The sequence below is a fragment of the Halichondria panicea genome, chromosome 9 (genome assembly GCF_963675165.1).
Source record: "Halichondria panicea chromosome 9, odHalPani1.1, whole genome shotgun sequence".
In the NCBI taxonomy this organism is placed as follows: Eukaryota; Metazoa; Porifera; class Demospongiae; order Suberitida; family Halichondriidae; genus Halichondria; species Halichondria panicea.
In genome coordinates, this window is record NC_087385.1 from 1,318,164 (window position 1) to 1,335,915 (window position 17,752).

At 46.1% G+C, this 17,752-nt stretch overlaps 3 protein-coding genes across 13 annotated transcripts; 1 reads left to right on the forward strand and 2 right to left on the reverse strand.

The window, feature by feature from the left end:
• Nucleotides 1-970: 970 nt before the first annotated feature.
• On the forward strand, nt 971-8,794 carry LOC135340960 (uncharacterized). 9 transcript variants are annotated; one of them, XM_064537400.1, is made up of 11 exons: nt 971-1,362; nt 1,422-1,485; nt 1,544-1,584; nt 1,638-1,689; nt 3,321-4,894; nt 4,984-5,919; nt 6,414-7,363; nt 7,444-7,504; nt 7,591-7,656; nt 7,720-8,067; nt 8,546-8,794. In XM_064537400.1, exons 6-7 carry the CDS (start codon nt 5,787-5,789, stop codon nt 7,091-7,093), a joined length of 813 nt encoding a protein of 270 aa, XP_064393470.1. In that variant the 5' UTR covers nt 971-1,362; nt 1,422-1,485; nt 1,544-1,584; nt 1,638-1,689; nt 3,321-4,894; nt 4,984-5,786; the 3' UTR covers nt 7,094-7,363; nt 7,444-7,504; nt 7,591-7,656; nt 7,720-8,067; nt 8,546-8,794. The 9 variants fall into 9 exon arrangements, with proteins under 9 accessions (XP_064393470.1, XP_064393471.1, XP_064393469.1 ...); XM_064537401.1 differs by having other exon boundaries at nt 6,414-7,504; nt 7,591-7,841; nt 7,916-8,067; XM_064537399.1 differs by having other exon boundaries at nt 6,414-7,504.
• Nucleotides 8,795-8,871: 77 nt separating this feature from the next.
• Nucleotides 8,872-13,524, reverse strand: LOC135340942 (uncharacterized). Of its 2 annotated transcripts, none has more exons than XM_064537372.1 (6): nt 13,407-13,524; nt 12,768-13,260; nt 12,423-12,580; nt 12,197-12,349; nt 10,999-11,146; nt 8,872-10,637 (listed from the first exon to the last, which is right to left on the reverse strand). In XM_064537372.1, exons 2-6 carry the CDS (start codon nt 13,255-13,257, stop codon nt 9,229-9,231), a joined length of 2,358 nt encoding a protein of 785 aa, XP_064393442.1. In that variant the 5' UTR covers nt 13,258-13,260; nt 13,407-13,524; the 3' UTR covers nt 8,872-9,228. The 2 variants fall into 2 exon arrangements, with proteins under 2 accessions (XP_064393442.1, XP_064393441.1); XM_064537371.1 differs by having other exon boundaries at nt 12,197-12,376.
• Nucleotides 13,525-14,013: 489 nt separating this feature from the next.
• On the reverse strand, nt 14,014-17,609 carry LOC135340946 (uncharacterized). Of its 2 annotated transcripts, none has more exons than XM_064537376.1 (6): nt 17,502-17,609; nt 16,925-17,421; nt 16,653-16,813; nt 16,413-16,601; nt 15,565-15,709; nt 14,014-15,451 (listed from the first exon to the last, which is right to left on the reverse strand). In XM_064537376.1, the coding sequence occupies exons 2-6, from the start codon at nt 17,412-17,414 to the stop codon at nt 14,148-14,150; spliced, it is 2,289 nt and encodes a 762-aa protein (XP_064393446.1). In that variant the 5' UTR covers nt 17,415-17,421; nt 17,502-17,609; the 3' UTR covers nt 14,014-14,147. The 2 variants fall into 2 exon arrangements, with proteins under 2 accessions (XP_064393446.1, XP_064393447.1); XM_064537377.1 differs by having other exon boundaries at nt 16,925-17,365; nt 17,502-17,510.
• Between the last annotated feature and the right edge of the window lie 143 nt (nt 17,610-17,752).

Below are 17,752 nucleotides of genomic sequence, written 5' to 3' on the forward strand. Positions count from 1 at the left end.
GTTTCGTCTTGGTTTTCGCCCAATTGATTTGGACAAGCGCACGAGGGTTCAAGGTGAGTTATGTAACTGTCTCAAGATTATGAAACAATTCTTTTTATTATATATTAGGAGTGCATATACTGTTTGTGCCAGAACGTCATCACTGGATCCTGACAAGTTGTATTGAAGGCAGTGTCTATGTGTATGACAGCCTGCAGACAGGCACTAAGGAATTTCCTAGATCTGTAGAAAATCAACTACTACAGCTCTACCATCCCACACTTAGTCCACCACAACGTCAAGAAATTGGTTTACTGGCAGAGTGTCCGCCTGTCCAACAACAACAAGAGTCATAATTATGACTGTGGCTTATTTGCTATTGCATGGGCGTACCACCTCTTAGTTGGAGACTCTTTAAACACGCTGACACTGGACCAGCAAAAACTCAGACGGCATTTGGTAAGGTGCTTTGAAAAGAAGAAACTATCAAGGTTCCCAAAATCAAGGCAGGAGACCCCTCGAAGTGAGATAGTGTGGGTATCTGTAGTAGCTTCGTGCTACCAGTGCATAAGGCCTGACTCGTGGAACGACATGGTGCAGTGTGATGGCTGCGACAGGTGGTACCACATGAAGTGTGCACGTATAAAGAAAGCTCTATTCAGTGACTGGCACTGTAAAGACTGCAAATAGACTGCAAATAGACAGCTAGTTTTTCTGTTGTTGTACTTGTTCAAGTTTTGAGATGCATCATAATAACCGCTGAGATACTTTTAATAGGGGGGCCTAAACTTTTAAGAGGGGGCCCAGAATTTTAAAATTCTAGGCCCGGGGGGGGGGCCCAATCTCATGGGGGCTAAAATTTTATGACAACGGATAGCTATAGTTGGGCGTGGCCCGACCGTCTCCCTGATCTGACGGGACGGGAGCCGGGGAGGTCGGGTTGCAAGCCTACATGTAGCCTCGATTCCAGGGGCTGGAGTCGAGGCTAGCCTACACAGCCAAAAATCCACGGGAACGTTTCAGGCCCGTGGGGAAAATCAGCTGAATACAGGCCGGAATACGGGCCTGTATGCAGATGTATTCGCCCACGGCCTGCTTACATCCTGGAACCACAGGCCCGTTACAGCACGTACATCCTGTCCTGAATACAGCCCGTAAATAACGGGCCTGTTTCAGCCTGTACCACCCACGTCCTGCTTACAGCCTGTGCAGCCAGTGTATGCGCATGCGCAGAGAGAAAATTGCTTAGCTACGAAATCCACCAAGAGACTGAAAAGGTGCTTCTCGTTCAGTTGCAGCTTTAAAGGATGGATGGAGTAATTATATTATTTATGGAGCTGACTGCCAAGGCCAGCTAGCAAGAAAAAGAGAGAGAGAGAGGAAGTAAGTAGAGGAGCTAGTATAGTAGGTCTAATTAATACTCACTTCTGTCCATTTATCAGCTGCTAGATGTCTCTGCAATTCTTCTCTCACTGTCTCTAGGAGTCTAGCTCTATAGGCTACAAGGTGTGCTTATGTGGTCATGTATAAATAATTATGTTGACGGAGTTATTTCGTATTGCAGATCTGGTTGCCTCGTTGTTGACTTCTTCTACAATGTTATAAGTGAGTGTTCAGCTGGTTTTTAAAATGTTGGTCCATATGCTGCTTATGTATAGGAATACACATCTAAAAAGGAGGATATGCACCTCTACAACGACTACTAAATAGGTGAGTACGAGGTATATAAAATCAATTAGTGTGGATCCGGCCTCACCACGCCTCCATGTCATTCTATTAGTCTAGATCCGGCTAGCAATTCTAGCTGGGACTCCCAGTTCTAGCTCGTTTTGTTTAGCGTGTCAGAGACTGGGAGAAGATGATTGGCACTCCCTGGCTCCTTTGGATGTACAGCTGTCCAGATCCCTAGAACATACCCTCCATTCTGACGAGTTATCAGTGCATAGGGTGCTTACTAGATTCTTGCCAGCCAGTACAGTTCTAGCCTCGAGACCAGGCCGATTAAAATACGGCCTGGTCTCTATTGCATGGGTGATAGTGCACATGCGCAAACTGAGTTCCCCAGAATCTGGGGAATTCGTTCACATTAGTAAACCTTTGTAAAATTATACCGTAAACTAGTTTGTTTACTAGTTTCTTTCCGTATTATTTTTAACAAATACTTGTCTCCTGTGGCTTTATGCCCTCTATTGTGTTGTCAAGAAGGCTACACACTTGTCTAAAGCCAGAAGAGGCTCTCTACGATGGTCCTATGGTGGCAGTTGGAAGCACAAAGTCAAAGACTTGCCATAGTCTGTCAGAAACACTTTAAACTCTCTCTCCTGTGAAGCTGTGGCTTATATCCTCTACTGTGTTGTCGAGAAGGTTTGCACACTATTATGAAACCAGAAAAGGCTCACATCTACCTCTACGATGGTCCTATGGTTGCAGTTGGAAGCACAAAGTCAAAGACTTGCCATAGTTTGTCAGAAACCCAGTTCAAAACATCACGACCATCCAACCATCATAGAGGTAGATGAGAGCCTCTTCTGGCTTCGTGTGCAAGCCTTCTCAACACAACACCATAGAGAAGGCCACAGCTAGCTAGCTAGCTAGGCTATAAAAAGCGAATAGTAGATAGTACATGGGCGTGGACGGCCACGCCTATAATTAATTACACATGCAATAGGTACCAGGCCGTATTTTAATCGGCCTGGATTCGAGGCTAGTACAGTTCAAGCTACACACAGCACCGCTCAACTATTCTCTACCCCATTATCTAGCTAAATCTGGTCCAACTAGACAGCAGACACAGCTAGTTAATTCAGTAAAGCCAGGGGTAGCCCTACTTCTACGGTTGTTCAGTACCCACGGTAACAATTCCTCTGGGCTGGGCTAACTAGTTGAGCCACGCCTCCCAATTCTCAAGGCTAGGTACATGTCTCTGTCTAGCTGCTTCTTCAGCTTCTTGCTCAGTTTTGTGGCTTAGAGAAAGGCCAGCTACTCAGGGGGAAGAGTCCAGATGAAAGTCTGGCAGCCAGGTGACGTCCAAACGGTCAGTTATTCCTTCCACCAACTTTTTAATCTAGTCTAGTCCTGCTTGCACTGCTACTACTACTGCTACTCTTCCTACTACTACTGCTACTCTTCCTAGCTAGTCAAAGGTTTCTTTTTTTTTTTTTTTTAAACTGCATATGCACAAAGAGACATCAAAGCTTACATCAAAGGACACAGATTTTTAGCCTACTTGACTGATAAGGCCGTTACCTAGACTACAGTTTGTTTGTCAGGGAGGAGCTCACATACAACTTCATCTAATTCATCATAACGATTCGTTACCGTTGTTGTAATTTCTACAACAGATTGCCAAGGAAAGAGAGAGGCTGAGGCCTTGTGAAGGAGGCTAGAACAAAGCTTGCAACCCGAGCTCTGCAACCCGAGTAGTTGGGCGGAGCCCGACCGTCCCTGACGGGAGGTCGGGTTGCAAGCCTATCTGGAATTTGTTCTGCGCATTATGTAGTACTGCTATGAATATTATTATTCTCAAGTGGGTGTTAACCGACTTGATGACGTTGTAAACCACAGGATGGCACAGCAATACTGCATGCGGTTTTGCAACTAGATGCAAGCGGAAGTGTAACCAAGCCACGTGAAAAATGCTGCAATCTGATAGGGCGCCACTATAGTGGCGCTAGAACAAATCCCAGATAGGCTTGCAACCCGACCTCCCGTCAGGGACGGTCGGGCTCCGCCCAACTACAACCCGAGGAGACGGTCGAGCCACGCCCAACTAGGATAGCTACAGTATAGCGGGTAATTTTCGTGGGCAAAATATTCGTGGTTTTCGTGGTTGGAGGTCTGACAACGAATATTTTACCCACGAATGAAGCGACCTTGCTACCTTTACGTACCTACAATCCAAGCAGCAACCACAAAAATATTACCCACGAAATGTCTCAATATAGAGGTTATGCAGATCCGCCCACTTCCGGCCAAAACTCCCTAAAAACTCATTAATTAGGGGGCGTGGTTACATACGTCCGCCATTTTGAGTGGCAAAAAGCGCGCACAAGTGGCAAGCAGTGCAATGTTATTTGCAAAAGTTTGCAGCTCTACTATGGCTGAGTACGAGTGTGATGCAGGGAGAGTCTCCAACTACTTTCAAGAACTAGAATAGGGTGCTATAAAGCTATCATGTCAAGAAAAGGAGCATAAACAACAAGACAATGGATAGCCTCGATTCCAAGCCGCTGAGAAAGACGGCCTGGTATACACTGTTTACGCATGCACCAGAATTACCCAGAATCTGGGTAATCGTAAATTGCAGTATATTTATCAGTATTCTTATTCCGCATTAGTTTGTAAAACATTGATATCCGTTTCATTTATAATGATGTCATTGAAAAAAGAAATCTAGTCCAAGTTGTGTATGTAATGGCTGCTACCTTCTCATCTGCTCTTGCGTATGCGTTATCCTGTGTTGGAAAACCAGGTCTAGTCTTGAAAGACAAGCAGCTGGAGGCGTTGAAGTGTCTGTACGCTGGTGTTTATGTGGGTACCGTACCGACCGGCTATGGCAAGTCCCAGAGAGCAAGTCCATCTGCTTTCCAGACACTCCCTTTCTTGATTGATGTAAAGCTTGACAGGACCAGTGCACCTCTCTCTGAAAGAAGTGTTGTGATGGTGATTTCTCCTCTTGTTTCTCTGAGTGAAGCCATCTTCAAAGTGTTGGTGTGTCTGTTCGACGTTCAGTGCCATTCTCTCTGGAAGGAAGTATTGTTGTGACATTTGCCGAAAATTGGTCACAGAGTAAGTACGTGGTATCTGATCCGAGAACTGTGTGGCCTGAATGTGTTTACAATCCGAGGGACTTGTTGCTTGAGTGTGTATCCGGACTTGTTGCTTGAGTATGTATTAATGGATAGTGCTTTCAATGGTAAATCTATTGTGTAAATCAATAAGTAGTCCTCACATTATGTTACGTCACAGCCACTGTACTTATCCACATTTATTTTTTACCCACAGGTTTAACTAATTTCTTATGAGAGTAACTTGTCGCCTGAGTGTGTATCCGATTCGAGCCTCAAGTTAATGAATAAATGTACAGAGCTGATGTTTTACTTAGCTGTCTCTGTCTACAGTATATACAGAGAGGTAGCCTCTCCTTTTTCTTTTTTCTGTTCTTTATCACAATAAGATAAAATACTGTTTTAACGTTCAATGAGATAAAATACGGTAAATAATAAATTAATTGTCCACCCACGCGCCAACAGTAAATACCAGGCCCACTATTCAAGGGGCTGGAGTCGAGGCTAGACAATGGATAAACCATGCAAACCAATTGACTGAATTGTAGATTTATAGAGCTGCACACACATGTCTATTGCACTGATTTCTGTTTCCATATCATGTTTATGTTCAGTATCTCTGGAGAGAGAGCGTCTTGACTCTTTCTGCCTGTGATAGAGTGAATAACAAAACGGTAGTTTTGCAACTTTTGTGCTCCCCATTCTTTCTAATTCTCTTGACTGCAGCTACCCATCAACTATGGCATTCTAGATATAGCAATACAATGATAGTCTTGATCCTTTAGAGTGTCTGATTGCATTACCAACAGTAGCCTCGAGACCAGCCGTTCGTTATCTGAAAGATTTCTTGGACCGGTAATTGCCCACAAAGGTCCGCCCAAGGTGTATTACCCATGAATATCATTATGATGCTATAAAACGCTGACTCAGCTAGAACGAGTGCTACATTGGCAGAATTACTCTACACCTACCTCGTGCTCGATTATAGCTACCTGTGTTTAAAGATACCTGAGTTTAAAGATGTCTTCTCCCTCTGGTTCCATCTCTCCTACACCGAGGGACACACCCGCCGACCTGGTGGCCCTCAACGAAAGGCTCTCCACCCTCGAGCAGGCCCTGGCTGCAGCTCAACAGACTCACCAGCCTCATCACCGTGAGTCCTACATTCTTTGCCCACCCTGCCCTGCCCTCACCCATATTGCTTATAACAGCCTACAATAACAGCTTATAAAATACCGCCCCGCTCTGCTCCATACTATATACTGCCCTGCTATAGTATACTGCCCTGCTATAGTATACTGCCCCTATATTACGCTCTATAACGTTGCCCGGCCCTGCTCTATATTGTAAGGCTCTATAATAATTATACTGCAATGTACTGCTCTATAATATACTGCCATAATATACTGCCCTATGCCAGCTCTATGCCAGCTCTATGCCCGCTCTGCTCTATAATGTACTGCTCTATAACATACTTGCTCTATAATGTACTGCCCGCTGAGGCTGCTCTGTTCTGTAATGTGCTGCTCTATAATATGCCGTGTACTGCCCAGCTCTATACTTTACTGCCCCGCCTACCACCCTACCCCGTATACCGCCAATCTATCACTTGGCGAACCCCCCCCCCTGACGCACACTCGCCCACAGGTACCATAGACAGCGGAATGCCGTCCGCAGCCACCCTTGGATTACCTACCTTCCAAGCTGACTCCTCCCCAACCATGCTCCTGCCCCCCTCTGCCAGCATCCGACCCCCACCCCTGGTCCCCACCCACCCCACAGCGCTCCCACCTGCTCCCACTACCAACCCTCTCGCGGGCTTCCCGGACATTCCAACCATCCCCCCCAAACTACTCGACACGATTCTCTCCTGGCAGTACACGGACCTCTCGGAGCTGCTGCCCGATCAGCTTCGCTCCAGCTCTTCCACCACAGACCAACAAATCGTCCTTTTCCCTCAACGTAGCTGGGAAAGCCAGAAGAAACGAAAAAGACAAATAATCGATATCGCCACATGGGTGCAGCTGTATAGCACCTACATCCTAATCCTCTCGTCCAGACACCCGCAAGCCTTACCAGAATTAATAGCATATCAATTATTTATCGTCAAAGCAGCAAAGAAGTTTAGGTACCCCTCTTGGCTGTACTACGATACAGAGTACCAGAAATGGGCCGCCGCAACACACTGCCAAGAGTGGTCCACCATTAACACCCAGCTATACTCCCTCGCCTTTACCGAACAAGGCAACCCTGTGTCGTGGTGCCCGATATGCCAGGTCGACGGAGGAAACCACACCTTTGACTGGCTCTGCTACATTGGAACTTGACCAGGCGTTCTTTCAGATAACGAACGGCTGGTCTCGAGGCTATACCAACAGTGTAGCAGCTCTAACCGGCACTCAAAATGGCGGACATATGTAACCACGCCCCTTTCCCAAGAGTTTTATGTGGCCACACCCCTTTTTGGCCAGAAATGGGCGGATCTGCATAACCTCTAACCACGAATATTTTGTCCCCCGAAAATTACCCGCTATTACGGTATATATCTACAGAGGAGGTTGGACTCCGCCCAACTAGGTACATGCATCATATATCAGGTAAAGGGTCGACACACAAGATGATAAATACCAGTAGAAGCATAATTTTATTGCTGCTGATATATCTGCTACTGTCCCAGGATGCTCCACCATCAGGTAAACTCATCACACATCGACCCACCACTGTCCAGCAACCGCAAGGTATTATCAGTAGAACTATGCCTTATACACCCATAATCATAATCACAACCCCCCCCCCGGCCCCCACACGCACACTGACCTCCCAGGCCCTGGCCCAGTTGACCAGCCTGGAGCTTCTAGTGTCCCCCCAGGTCCTCTCCTCCTATCAAGAGGTTAGTAACAAAACGTGAGCTGGTGTTTGTGTTCATGCGTGTAGCCTGGCGGCTGCGTACTAGGGACATGGCTGCTATCAGGATGGTATGGAAGGAGAGAATCGACCCAGCACTGTACGATAATGGACGCTTCCCTCAGGAGGGGGAGAAACTATCACCACCCATAATATAGTCACTCAGTGATGGTATTACAGAGGAAATACGGCCTTAGGGGATGCTTGAATTTGTGTGTTGATGGATTTGTGTTTTTTCCCTGTAGATGGTGGAACTAACGTATGATTACAAGGTCAAAGTTCACAGCTTCCCTGCGAATAAAATGAGAGTACCAGGAGACAAAAAGTCATCTCTGAACATTATTAGACACACTCACCACATGTCCCCATCCACCATTGTGTAACATTATTTAATATTGTGAGTGTGTGTGTGTACATAATGTACATACTGTAGTTGATGTAATGCAGCGCCTAAAAAATAATTTCACTTCGCAGTGGCACATTTTTAGAACCCCCAAAATCCTAGCTAAATTATGGTGGCACTTGTGCGCTAGATCTAGTATAGTGTCTAGTGCAGTACACAGATGTCAGTAGTACACAGATGGATCTACGTTGTTGATTTTTGATATCTGTATGTTACAGCTGCATCTAGACAGTTATACAGTACAGCTATGCATCAAATGCATGTGCATAATAGTTATTATACGCCAAAAAGTAAAGCTGACTGTCTTTGGCACCACAGAGACACCTTTTTAAGATATGAAAAACTACGTTCAGCCTAACTTGGCACTTAAATTATGGTGGCGCTGTAATTACATCAACTAAAATAATGATGACCTGTATACCCAGTGCATGTGTCCACACTATTAATTCTCCCCCTCCCTCCCTCCTTCCAGCTCGAGCATGTCTGTGATCTACCAGGAGCACAAGGATGAGGACGGGTTCGTGTACATGGCCTACAGTAGAGAGAACAGTATGGGCTGAACTCAAGAGACACTATGAACTTGTTCCCCCTAACCCTGTGCCTGTGTGTGTGTGTCCACCCACCTATTACATAATTATGCTGATTTATGCAATGTAACTTTATTCAATTGATATGTTTTGATGAGTACAGACAAAAATAATTCATAATTAATTGCACTGATTAAAAATACAATACATATGCATTGTGGTGTCATCACCAATAAGAGCCTATACATCAGAGAAGCTTTCCTTTCTAAAGTTTACTCGTCAATAATAATAATCTGTTCAATCAAGAATTCAAAATGACAAAAAAACCAATCAATATACACACAAGCATGAAAAATTAACATGAGGGAAAAAGTTATCTACTGTATAGCGTGAAATTTTCGAGGGGCTTAATTTTCGCGGATTTCGTGGGTTGGAATTCTACACGAAAATTAAGTCCACGAAAAGTGTTCGTTAATAAGAATTACCTGCTATCATACAAATATTTAAAGGCGTGGCTTCCGGTAAGCAGCCATTCCGCGAACATTGTGCAACGAAATGGCTTTTAGAGGCCAATCCACGAAATATAAGTGCCTCGAAAATTTCGCGCTATACGGTATCTAGTGCAGTTCTACTGTAGTTCATTCAACAGTTGTTGAGCGGTTGGTCGATTGTCTCTTTCTCTATCGATACAGCGACTGATGATGTCAGAGAACTGACGGTCTTGGATGGTGAGGAGTAAGCGCTCACGTCCGTCATCACTCGGAAACTGGCCAGAACACATCTCGATCAAGAGCACCCCCAGACTGAACACGTCCATTTTAGATGACTGGAGGGACGGGTTACCGGCCTCAGGGGCAGCGTATACAGGACTCCCTGGGTTCATCGTGTTCAACATTCGCTGTGTGTTTACCGAGCCGTAGTCTGTGACCTTTGCACTCCAGCGGCCATCAGGTAGAGGGTTGAGGAGGACGTTTGCACTGCTGATGTCACGATGGATCACTGGGTCTGGCTGCATGAGGTGGAGATAGTTGAGGGCTTGACAGACCTGCACAGAAATGGAGAGTATGTGTTCACGTGAGATACGACCTCCCTCCAGTACCCTCCTCAGACTGGTGGCCATGAGCTCTGTCAGGATGATCATCTCCCCCTCCAGCGTGGCTCCTATGAACTGGACCAGGTGTGGGTGTCGCAGACGAGCCGCCATATTCATCTCACGAATGAACAAGTGTCGGTAATAGTCGGAACGGATCTGCTCGTACAGTGTCTTGGCTGCCACCTCGATTTCCCGGAACTTGGCCACTTTGACGACCCCCCATCCTCCCCCACCGAGCTGTCTCTCTGTCATTGTGATCTCCTCGCGATGGACCACCCACTGAGTCTCCAGACCCTGTGCTCGCTCCTCTGCGAGCTGGGCTCTCCTGTCCAACCTCCCATTTTCAGCAATCAGTTCCTGGTTTCTCCTCTCAACATCAGCACGGTGATGGTTGGCCTCGTATGATTCTCGTTCTTTTATTTCCACCACCTGATTCTTCTCTTGCAACAATTGTTCAGAGCGATTTTGAATCACTTGCTCTCTTTGCTCTGCCAGTTGGGCTCTTTCCTCCGCATCTTCACGGCGACGGTTGGCTTCAGCTAATTCACGATCTTTCATAGCCAGTTCTTCTTGGGAAATTTGTTGAGCTTCTCTGAGTTGTCTCTCCACATCTCCATGGCGACGGCTGGCCTGGGCAAACTGCTGATCTTTCATAACCAATTCACGTTCTTTTGTAGCCAATTTACGATCCTTCTCGTGCAACTGTAGTCGGTGGCGACGTTGAGTGTCATGCTCTCTCTGCTCTGCTGCTCGTAACTGTTGTTTCAGAGCCCTCACCCGGTCTTGAGAGGAGTGGTCGCTGAATAATGAGGCACGAGCAATTATTTGTCCAATCTTCTCTCCCAGTCGCTGGGCGGAGCCTCTAGTGTCGTTATGGGCCACACCCACGAGAGCCCACTTCTTAGCTGAGGGTCCAGCAACAGACGCTAAGGGTACAGTTAACTCTGTATAGGGGAACAAATGTAACAGTATAATGCATTCGAGAGCGGCGTTTATTACCTCCAGCTAATTCGTTTGTCATCAAAAGTTCTTTTCACATACGTAACAAGCTGCTACCTGTACCTAGTAACTACATACATGCATGTAGCTAGCTGCTAGTATTAATATTTTTTTTGGCTGCCACATGCAGAAATGCTAGAGTCAAAGTTTACTGAGGCTACTATTTGAGAGCGGCTACTAAATGTTTCATTTGGCTAGCAAGGGAGGCTACTATTTGAGTGCGGCCTCTGATCGAGCATCTACGGTACTTGTCTATCAGACAATAAGTTTCTATGGCTGCATGTACTAGTACACGTAGCTGCTCACCAAATCTCAGTATAGTGGTCTCTGAAATTTCCTTTCCCAGCATCTCACGACGGCCTCCAAACACGAGGACCTCAGTGAGTCCTGGTCCCAGACTGGTAGCAGTGATAGAGTGGTAGTGACGTGGTGCCATTGACTCAGGAAGAGTCACCTAAAGGCACAAAGAGTGATGCTCTGATAAATAAAAATGTTGGTGTACAGTAGTTGAACATATCAACAGAAATAATACAGGCATAATACATGCAGGTACTGTATATAAAGATATAGCATAACACCTGAGTGTTGTATGCAATATATAGGCATAAGCCTGCATGATCTGAGGGCGGGCTGTCTGTATACCGTATAGCGGGAAATTTTCGCATGTGCAAATTTTCACTATTTGGCTCCAGAGCCCTCAGCAGAAATGTTCGTGGGTTCTAATATTCGCGTTTCAATGCCGGGAAACCACACCCACCAATAGCTTTGCATGTGAAATACCAGTGAGTGCATGGGGCTCAGTTTTAATAATCACAGTAACTGCTCTGCCCTCAAACAACGTGAAATTTTGCACCCCACGAAAATTTCCCGCTATAATTATGGTATTGCATGTAATTATACAACACAAGGAATCTCATGTTATAATCATGTGTTTTATGTTTGTGTTGATTTGTTGCATTCCTTGTGCATTCCTTTCCGTGTACACATCACTCCTTTTATAGGACAACTAGTTTCAACTACTTGTGGTGGCTGTGGAATGCTCCAGACGCATGAAAAACGTTTTCTGCCTACCACTGAATCTGTTTAACAGTGTTACACTATAAAAAGGATCGTTTCAGGTTACTGGGTGGAGGGTGGGCTTTAGGTAACTTCAGCCATACTACTATGCCAGTATCTAGATAGTGGTACAGTTCAAGGCTTGACCTGTGCCATATGGCAGATATTGGCACAGTGTTTCCTTTGATCTGCCCACTCAAAATGCAACAAATTGCAATAATCCCTTACCAAAATAATTATGCCTTAGGCCATGCGACTGTGTACGAAAGGGACTTTATGTTGTTCTTTTTTATTACACGATTTAACCTTGACAACCGTGATATAAAACAATAATACTAGCACAAGTATTTAACATCCTCCTAAATTTCAATTATGATAAGTTATTTACTTGTAAATGTACGTCTCTTTATTACACACACCCAACAGTTCGTAATACGAGAAGACTCACCTCTGTCCACTTGCCAGTGTCAACATCCAGTATCCACATGTCCCCCAGTGTCTTGTTACCCAGTCCTCCGTACACCAGTAGTTGAGGGTGGTCCTGGCCATAGTTGAGACAACAGGAAGCATGGGATGACCTCCCCACTGGCCATGGCTCTCCCTGTACTGGCTTCACCTTAGTGACCTTCTACACAGTAAACATACAGTATTGTGGAGCTAATCAATTAACTCACCATTGTCCTGAAGTCAAACAGGTAGACATCATTGATCCCACCAAGGCCAGGTTTGAACCCTCCAAAGAGGACTGCCCTGTGCTGGTCCATCATGGTGAAGGTGAAGCCACTACAGGGAGGAGGTCTCTTTCCTCTGAGCTTAGGGGACGACCAGACACCTGGGCAATTTAGATAATGGTATAATGTTACATCATCCTTATAAATTGATTAATATGAAAGTGACATAATTTCCTGTTAGAGTGAGGATGGGACTCCCCCACCAGTAGCTACATACCCTATAAGCGTACATGTATATAATTATGCATTTAATTCAGTAGAATGCATGTATACGTTGACAAAAATTACCATTTTGTATATCAAAGAAATGGAACTCGTTTGTCCATCCACGTCCATCAGACCATGGACTGGTGAATGTTGATCCTGGTTGTGTGGGGCCCTCAATACCGTATCCACCAATGCAGCACAGAGTTTTATCATTCACACAGATAAGTCCACAACCAGCCTTTTTCATAGGTTGATTATCAGAGGATTGAACTTTGGTCCACTGGAGAGTGTCCAGATCAAGCTTACTCACATCATTGAAGTAAGAAGACCCATCATAACCACCAAAGGTGTACAAGCAACGACCTACACAAGCAGAGAAACCACCCCACTCACCAGGGGGTAGGGGTCCAGTGGTGGGCAAGAGGCTCCACAGCTCAGTGCTTGGATCACACACAACAATAATATTAGACCCTCTCAGTCCTGGACCAGCCCCCCTCCACACATAATGGCGTCCGTCAGCTGCAGCAGAGAATGGACCCCAGCAAGGTAATGGTTCAATTAAAGCATCCATTACCTGCACAGGAATGAGTGCCATCACACACAATCATACACACAATCATGGGACTGGGTTGAGCCTGGACTGTGCTAAGACTAGATCAATAGCCATCACATAACTACCATAAATCTATATAGCAGTAATGACACAGCATTTCAACTTACAAGTTATGGACTGTAGAACACTCTCAGGCTGCTGTGCATATCATGCAGCCACCACACCCAAATGTTTGTCCGGGACCTAGACCGAATTGTCTCTGAAACAGCGCCCTTCTAAAGATTGGTGATCCGTTCCTGTTTTAGAGTACATGTATAACCACACTCACCACACGTCCAACATATCCTCCCCCAGAGGAGGATGGACCTCTGATCCTCCCCACTGTCCTAATCAGTAGAAAATACAATTCTCCTATGTGTGTGTGTGTGTCACTGTGTGTACATATTAATGCACATTATAATGTATGATGGACCCATAGACCCACTCAATGCCGTGTCCACACCGGCTATAAATGACTGTCCCCCTCCCTCCAGCTCGAGCATGTCTGTGATCTACCAGCATCATGCACAATGATGAGGACGGGTTCGTGTACATGGCCTACAGTGGAGAGAACAATATGGGCAAGAAAGACTATATGTCCCCCATAATCTGTGTGTGTGTGTGTGTGTCCACACTGACAAGAGTTCTATACACACACATTGTTTTATGAGAACAAATTAATTGTTGTGGTTCATAGCTGCAAGTTGACAAGAGGGGCTTTTCCCTGTATACACGTAAAAGCTTGTACATGTGATTTGTACATGATTTGTACACTGTCAAGTGAAATTGCACAAGAAAATAATAGCACAAAATAAGCACAGCAAAAAACTACAATTTAGCTTAAAGTATCTACGTGTATTAATGTAGTTCTAACATAGTTCATTCAACAACTCTCGAGCGGTTGGTCGATCGTCTCTCTCTCGATTAATACAGCGACTGATGATGTTAGAGAACTGACGGTCTTGGATGGTGAAGAGTAAGCGCTCACGTCCGTCATCACTCGGAAACTGGCCAGAACACATCTCGATCAGGAGCACCCCCAGACTGAACATGTCCATCTTGGTCGACTGGAGGGACGGGATTCTTGCCTCAGGGGCAGCATACACTGGATTTCCAGGATTCTCTGTCGCCAATGCTCGCAAGGTGTTCACTGAGCCGTAGTCTGTGACCTTTGCAATCCAGCGGCCATCGGGTAGAGGGTTGAGGAGGACGTTTGCACTGCTGATGTCACGATGGATCACTGGGTCTGGCTGCATGAGGTGGAGATAGTTGAGGGCTTGACAGACCTGCACAGAGATGGAGAGGATGTGTTCACGTGAGATACGACCTCCCTCCAGCACCCTTCTCAGACTGGTGGCCATGAGCTCTGTCAGGATGATCATCTCTCCTTCCAGCGTGGCTCCTATGAACTGGACCAGGTGTGGGTGTCGCAGACGAGCTGCCATGTTCATCTCACGAATAAACAAGTGTCGGTAATAGTCGGAACGGATCTGCTCGTACAGTGTTTTGGCTGCCACCTCAATTCCTCGGAACTTGGCCACTTTGACGACCCCCCATCCTCCCCCACCGAGCTGTCTCTCTGTCATTGTGATCTCCTCGCGATGGACAACCCACTGAGTCTCCAGACCCTCTGCTCGCTCCTCTGCCAGCTGGGCTCTCCTGTCTGACCTTAGGAGGCCTTCTTGCAGTCGTTCATTTTCGGCAGTCAGTTCCTGGACTCTATGGTTGGCCTCGTATGATTCTCGTTCTTTGATGCCCATTACCCGATCATTTTCTTCCAACAATTGTTCACACCGATTACGAGTCACTTGCTCACTTTGCTCTGCCAGTTGTGCTCTTAGCTCGGCATCTCCGTGGCGATGGTTGGCGTCAATCAATTCGAGATCTTTCATAGCCAATTCTCGATCCTTCTCGTGCAACTGTAGTCGGTGGCGACGTTGAGTGTCGTGCTCTCTCTGCTCTGCTGCTCGTAACTGTTGTTCCAGAGCCCTCACCCGATCTTGAGAGGAGTAGTTGCTGGTCTCACTGACTGATGAGGCACGAGCAGTTGCTTGTCTGATCCTCTTCTCACTCAGTCGCTGGGCGGAGCCTCTAGTGTCGTTGTGGGCCACATCCACAAGAGCCCACTTCCCAGCCGAGGGTCCAGCAACAGACGCTGAGGGTCCAGTTAACTCTGTAGGGGGATAAGAGCAAATATAATAGTATGCATTTAGAGTCAGTGACACACGTATTGCGAGTTTAGAATTTTGTTGCCATGGCTGTACGTATGTACCAGTAGCTGCTCACCAAATTTCAGTATGGTGGTCTCAGCAACAGTCTTGAGATTTTCCAAAATTCCTCCAAACACGAGGACCTCAGTGAGTTTTGGTCCCAGACAGGTGGCAGTGATGGAGTGGTAGCAACGTGGTTCCATTGATTCAGTAGGTGTCACCTGGAGGAACAAAAAATAATCCTGTGATATATAGAAGTACGTATACATAGTTCAATTAATACAAGATATTTACTTGCATGTAAATGCATGTACGTCTATTTATTACACGCCACTAATATAACAGTTCCTAGAGCACTGAAGTGCTAAACCCCCGACAGTTGGCGTCTCATTTTTGATGTACAAAAGTTGTAGTATAATGAATATTGAAACATAGCAGCAACTAACAGCCTCAGGGTCAATGCTATAGATCTACAGAGGAAGTCAGATCCGAATGCTAAGACAAAGCTTTGAAAACAGTAGTGTGGCATGGTCAGACATGCAATGGGACTAGGAACACAGTAGAGTCAGCCAAGAAGCTGGAGTGTTACAAATAGTTGTGGACATGTAGCGGGACCGGAGAGTCTCACAGTAGTAAAAATCCGGCTCTATGAGGCAAGCGTGCCTCAAACTCAAGCTGCGTTTAGCTAACTTATAGGCAATGTTTAGCCAATGTGCAAAGTAAACTTCTTACTCACTTTTATTCGACAACAAAAGCTATAAATTGCCACTATTAAAACTAAACTTGTTGTGTGAAGCTAGGCTATCCATGCTGTAAATGCAGTGCTGTGGCAGCCAGGTAAGCATACTCGAAATACACAGCAAACAGACAAACAACTGACGGACTACTGTGGCCGCCCACACGTCTCGGATCAATAAGACTCACCTCTGTCCACTTGACAGTGTCAACATCAAGTATCCACATGTCTCTGAGTGTCTTGTATCTATTATCCAGTCCTCCATGCAACAGTAGTTGAGGGTGGTCCTCACCATAGTTAAGACAACAGGCAGCATGGGCTGACCTCCCCACTGGCCATGCCCCTCCCCATACTGGCTTTACCACCTTAGTGACCTCCTACACACAGTGAACACAGTATTGTGCATTTAAATTTGAAAGAGTAATTACCATGGTCCTGAAATCAAAGAAGTAGATATCATTGATCTGACCACCATGACCAGATTTCCTCCCTCCAAAAAGGACAGCCCTGTGCTGGTCCACCATGGTGAAGGTGAAGTCAATACAGGGAGGAGGTCTCTCTCCTCTGAGCTCAGGGGACGACCAGACACCTGGAATGGGGATGATGGAGCAATTTACCTAGGAGAGTGAAGGTAGGACACCACCCACCAGTTCTCTAGAAATGTAAACATACAGCGAATGTGCACGTTGGCAAAAGTTACCATTTTTTATATCAAAGAGATGGAATTCATTTGTCTGTCCAGTTCCATCAGGCCGTCCAAGTCCACTCCTGGTGAATGTTGATCCTGGTTGTGTGGGGCCAATACCTTCTCCTCCAAAGCAGCACAGAGTTCTCTCATTCACACGGACAAGTCCACAACCAGCCTTTTTAATAGGCTGGCTACCAGAAGATTGAACTTTGGTCCACTGGAGAGTGTCAAGATCAAGCTTTCCCATGTCTTTGAAGTAAGAATACCCATTACCACCACCAAAGGTGTACAGGCAACGACCTACACAAACAGAGCAACCACCCCGCTCTCCAGAGGGTAGAGGTCCAGTGGTGGGCAAGAGGCTCCACAGCTCAGTGCTTGGATCATACACAGCAATTATATTAGACCCCCATTCTGGACCATCTCCCCTCCACAGGTAATGGCGTCCATCAGCTGCAGAAAATGGACCCCAACGAGGTGATGGTTCAATGGGAGCATCCATTACGTGCCTGCAGGAGTGATCATGAGACAGTGTTTATGCCAGCCATCACATAACTGACAGCAGCAATGACACAGCATTTCAACTTACAAGCCATGGGCTCTCAGTAGACGTAGACGTAGACGTGGAACACTCCCTGGCTCAAAAATACCAGGGAGCCGCTATTGTTGTCAGACTGTGTGTCCTGTTCTCGCCACGCCCCACTTTTGCCTCTCCCAGCCCTGCCCCCCCCTTTAGCGTGTTAAACCTCGATTTTAGGACGCTTAAATATCAACTAGAATCGAGGCTAACAGACCCTAGCCTCGATTCCAGGCCGATTAAATCGGCCTTGAATCGAGGCT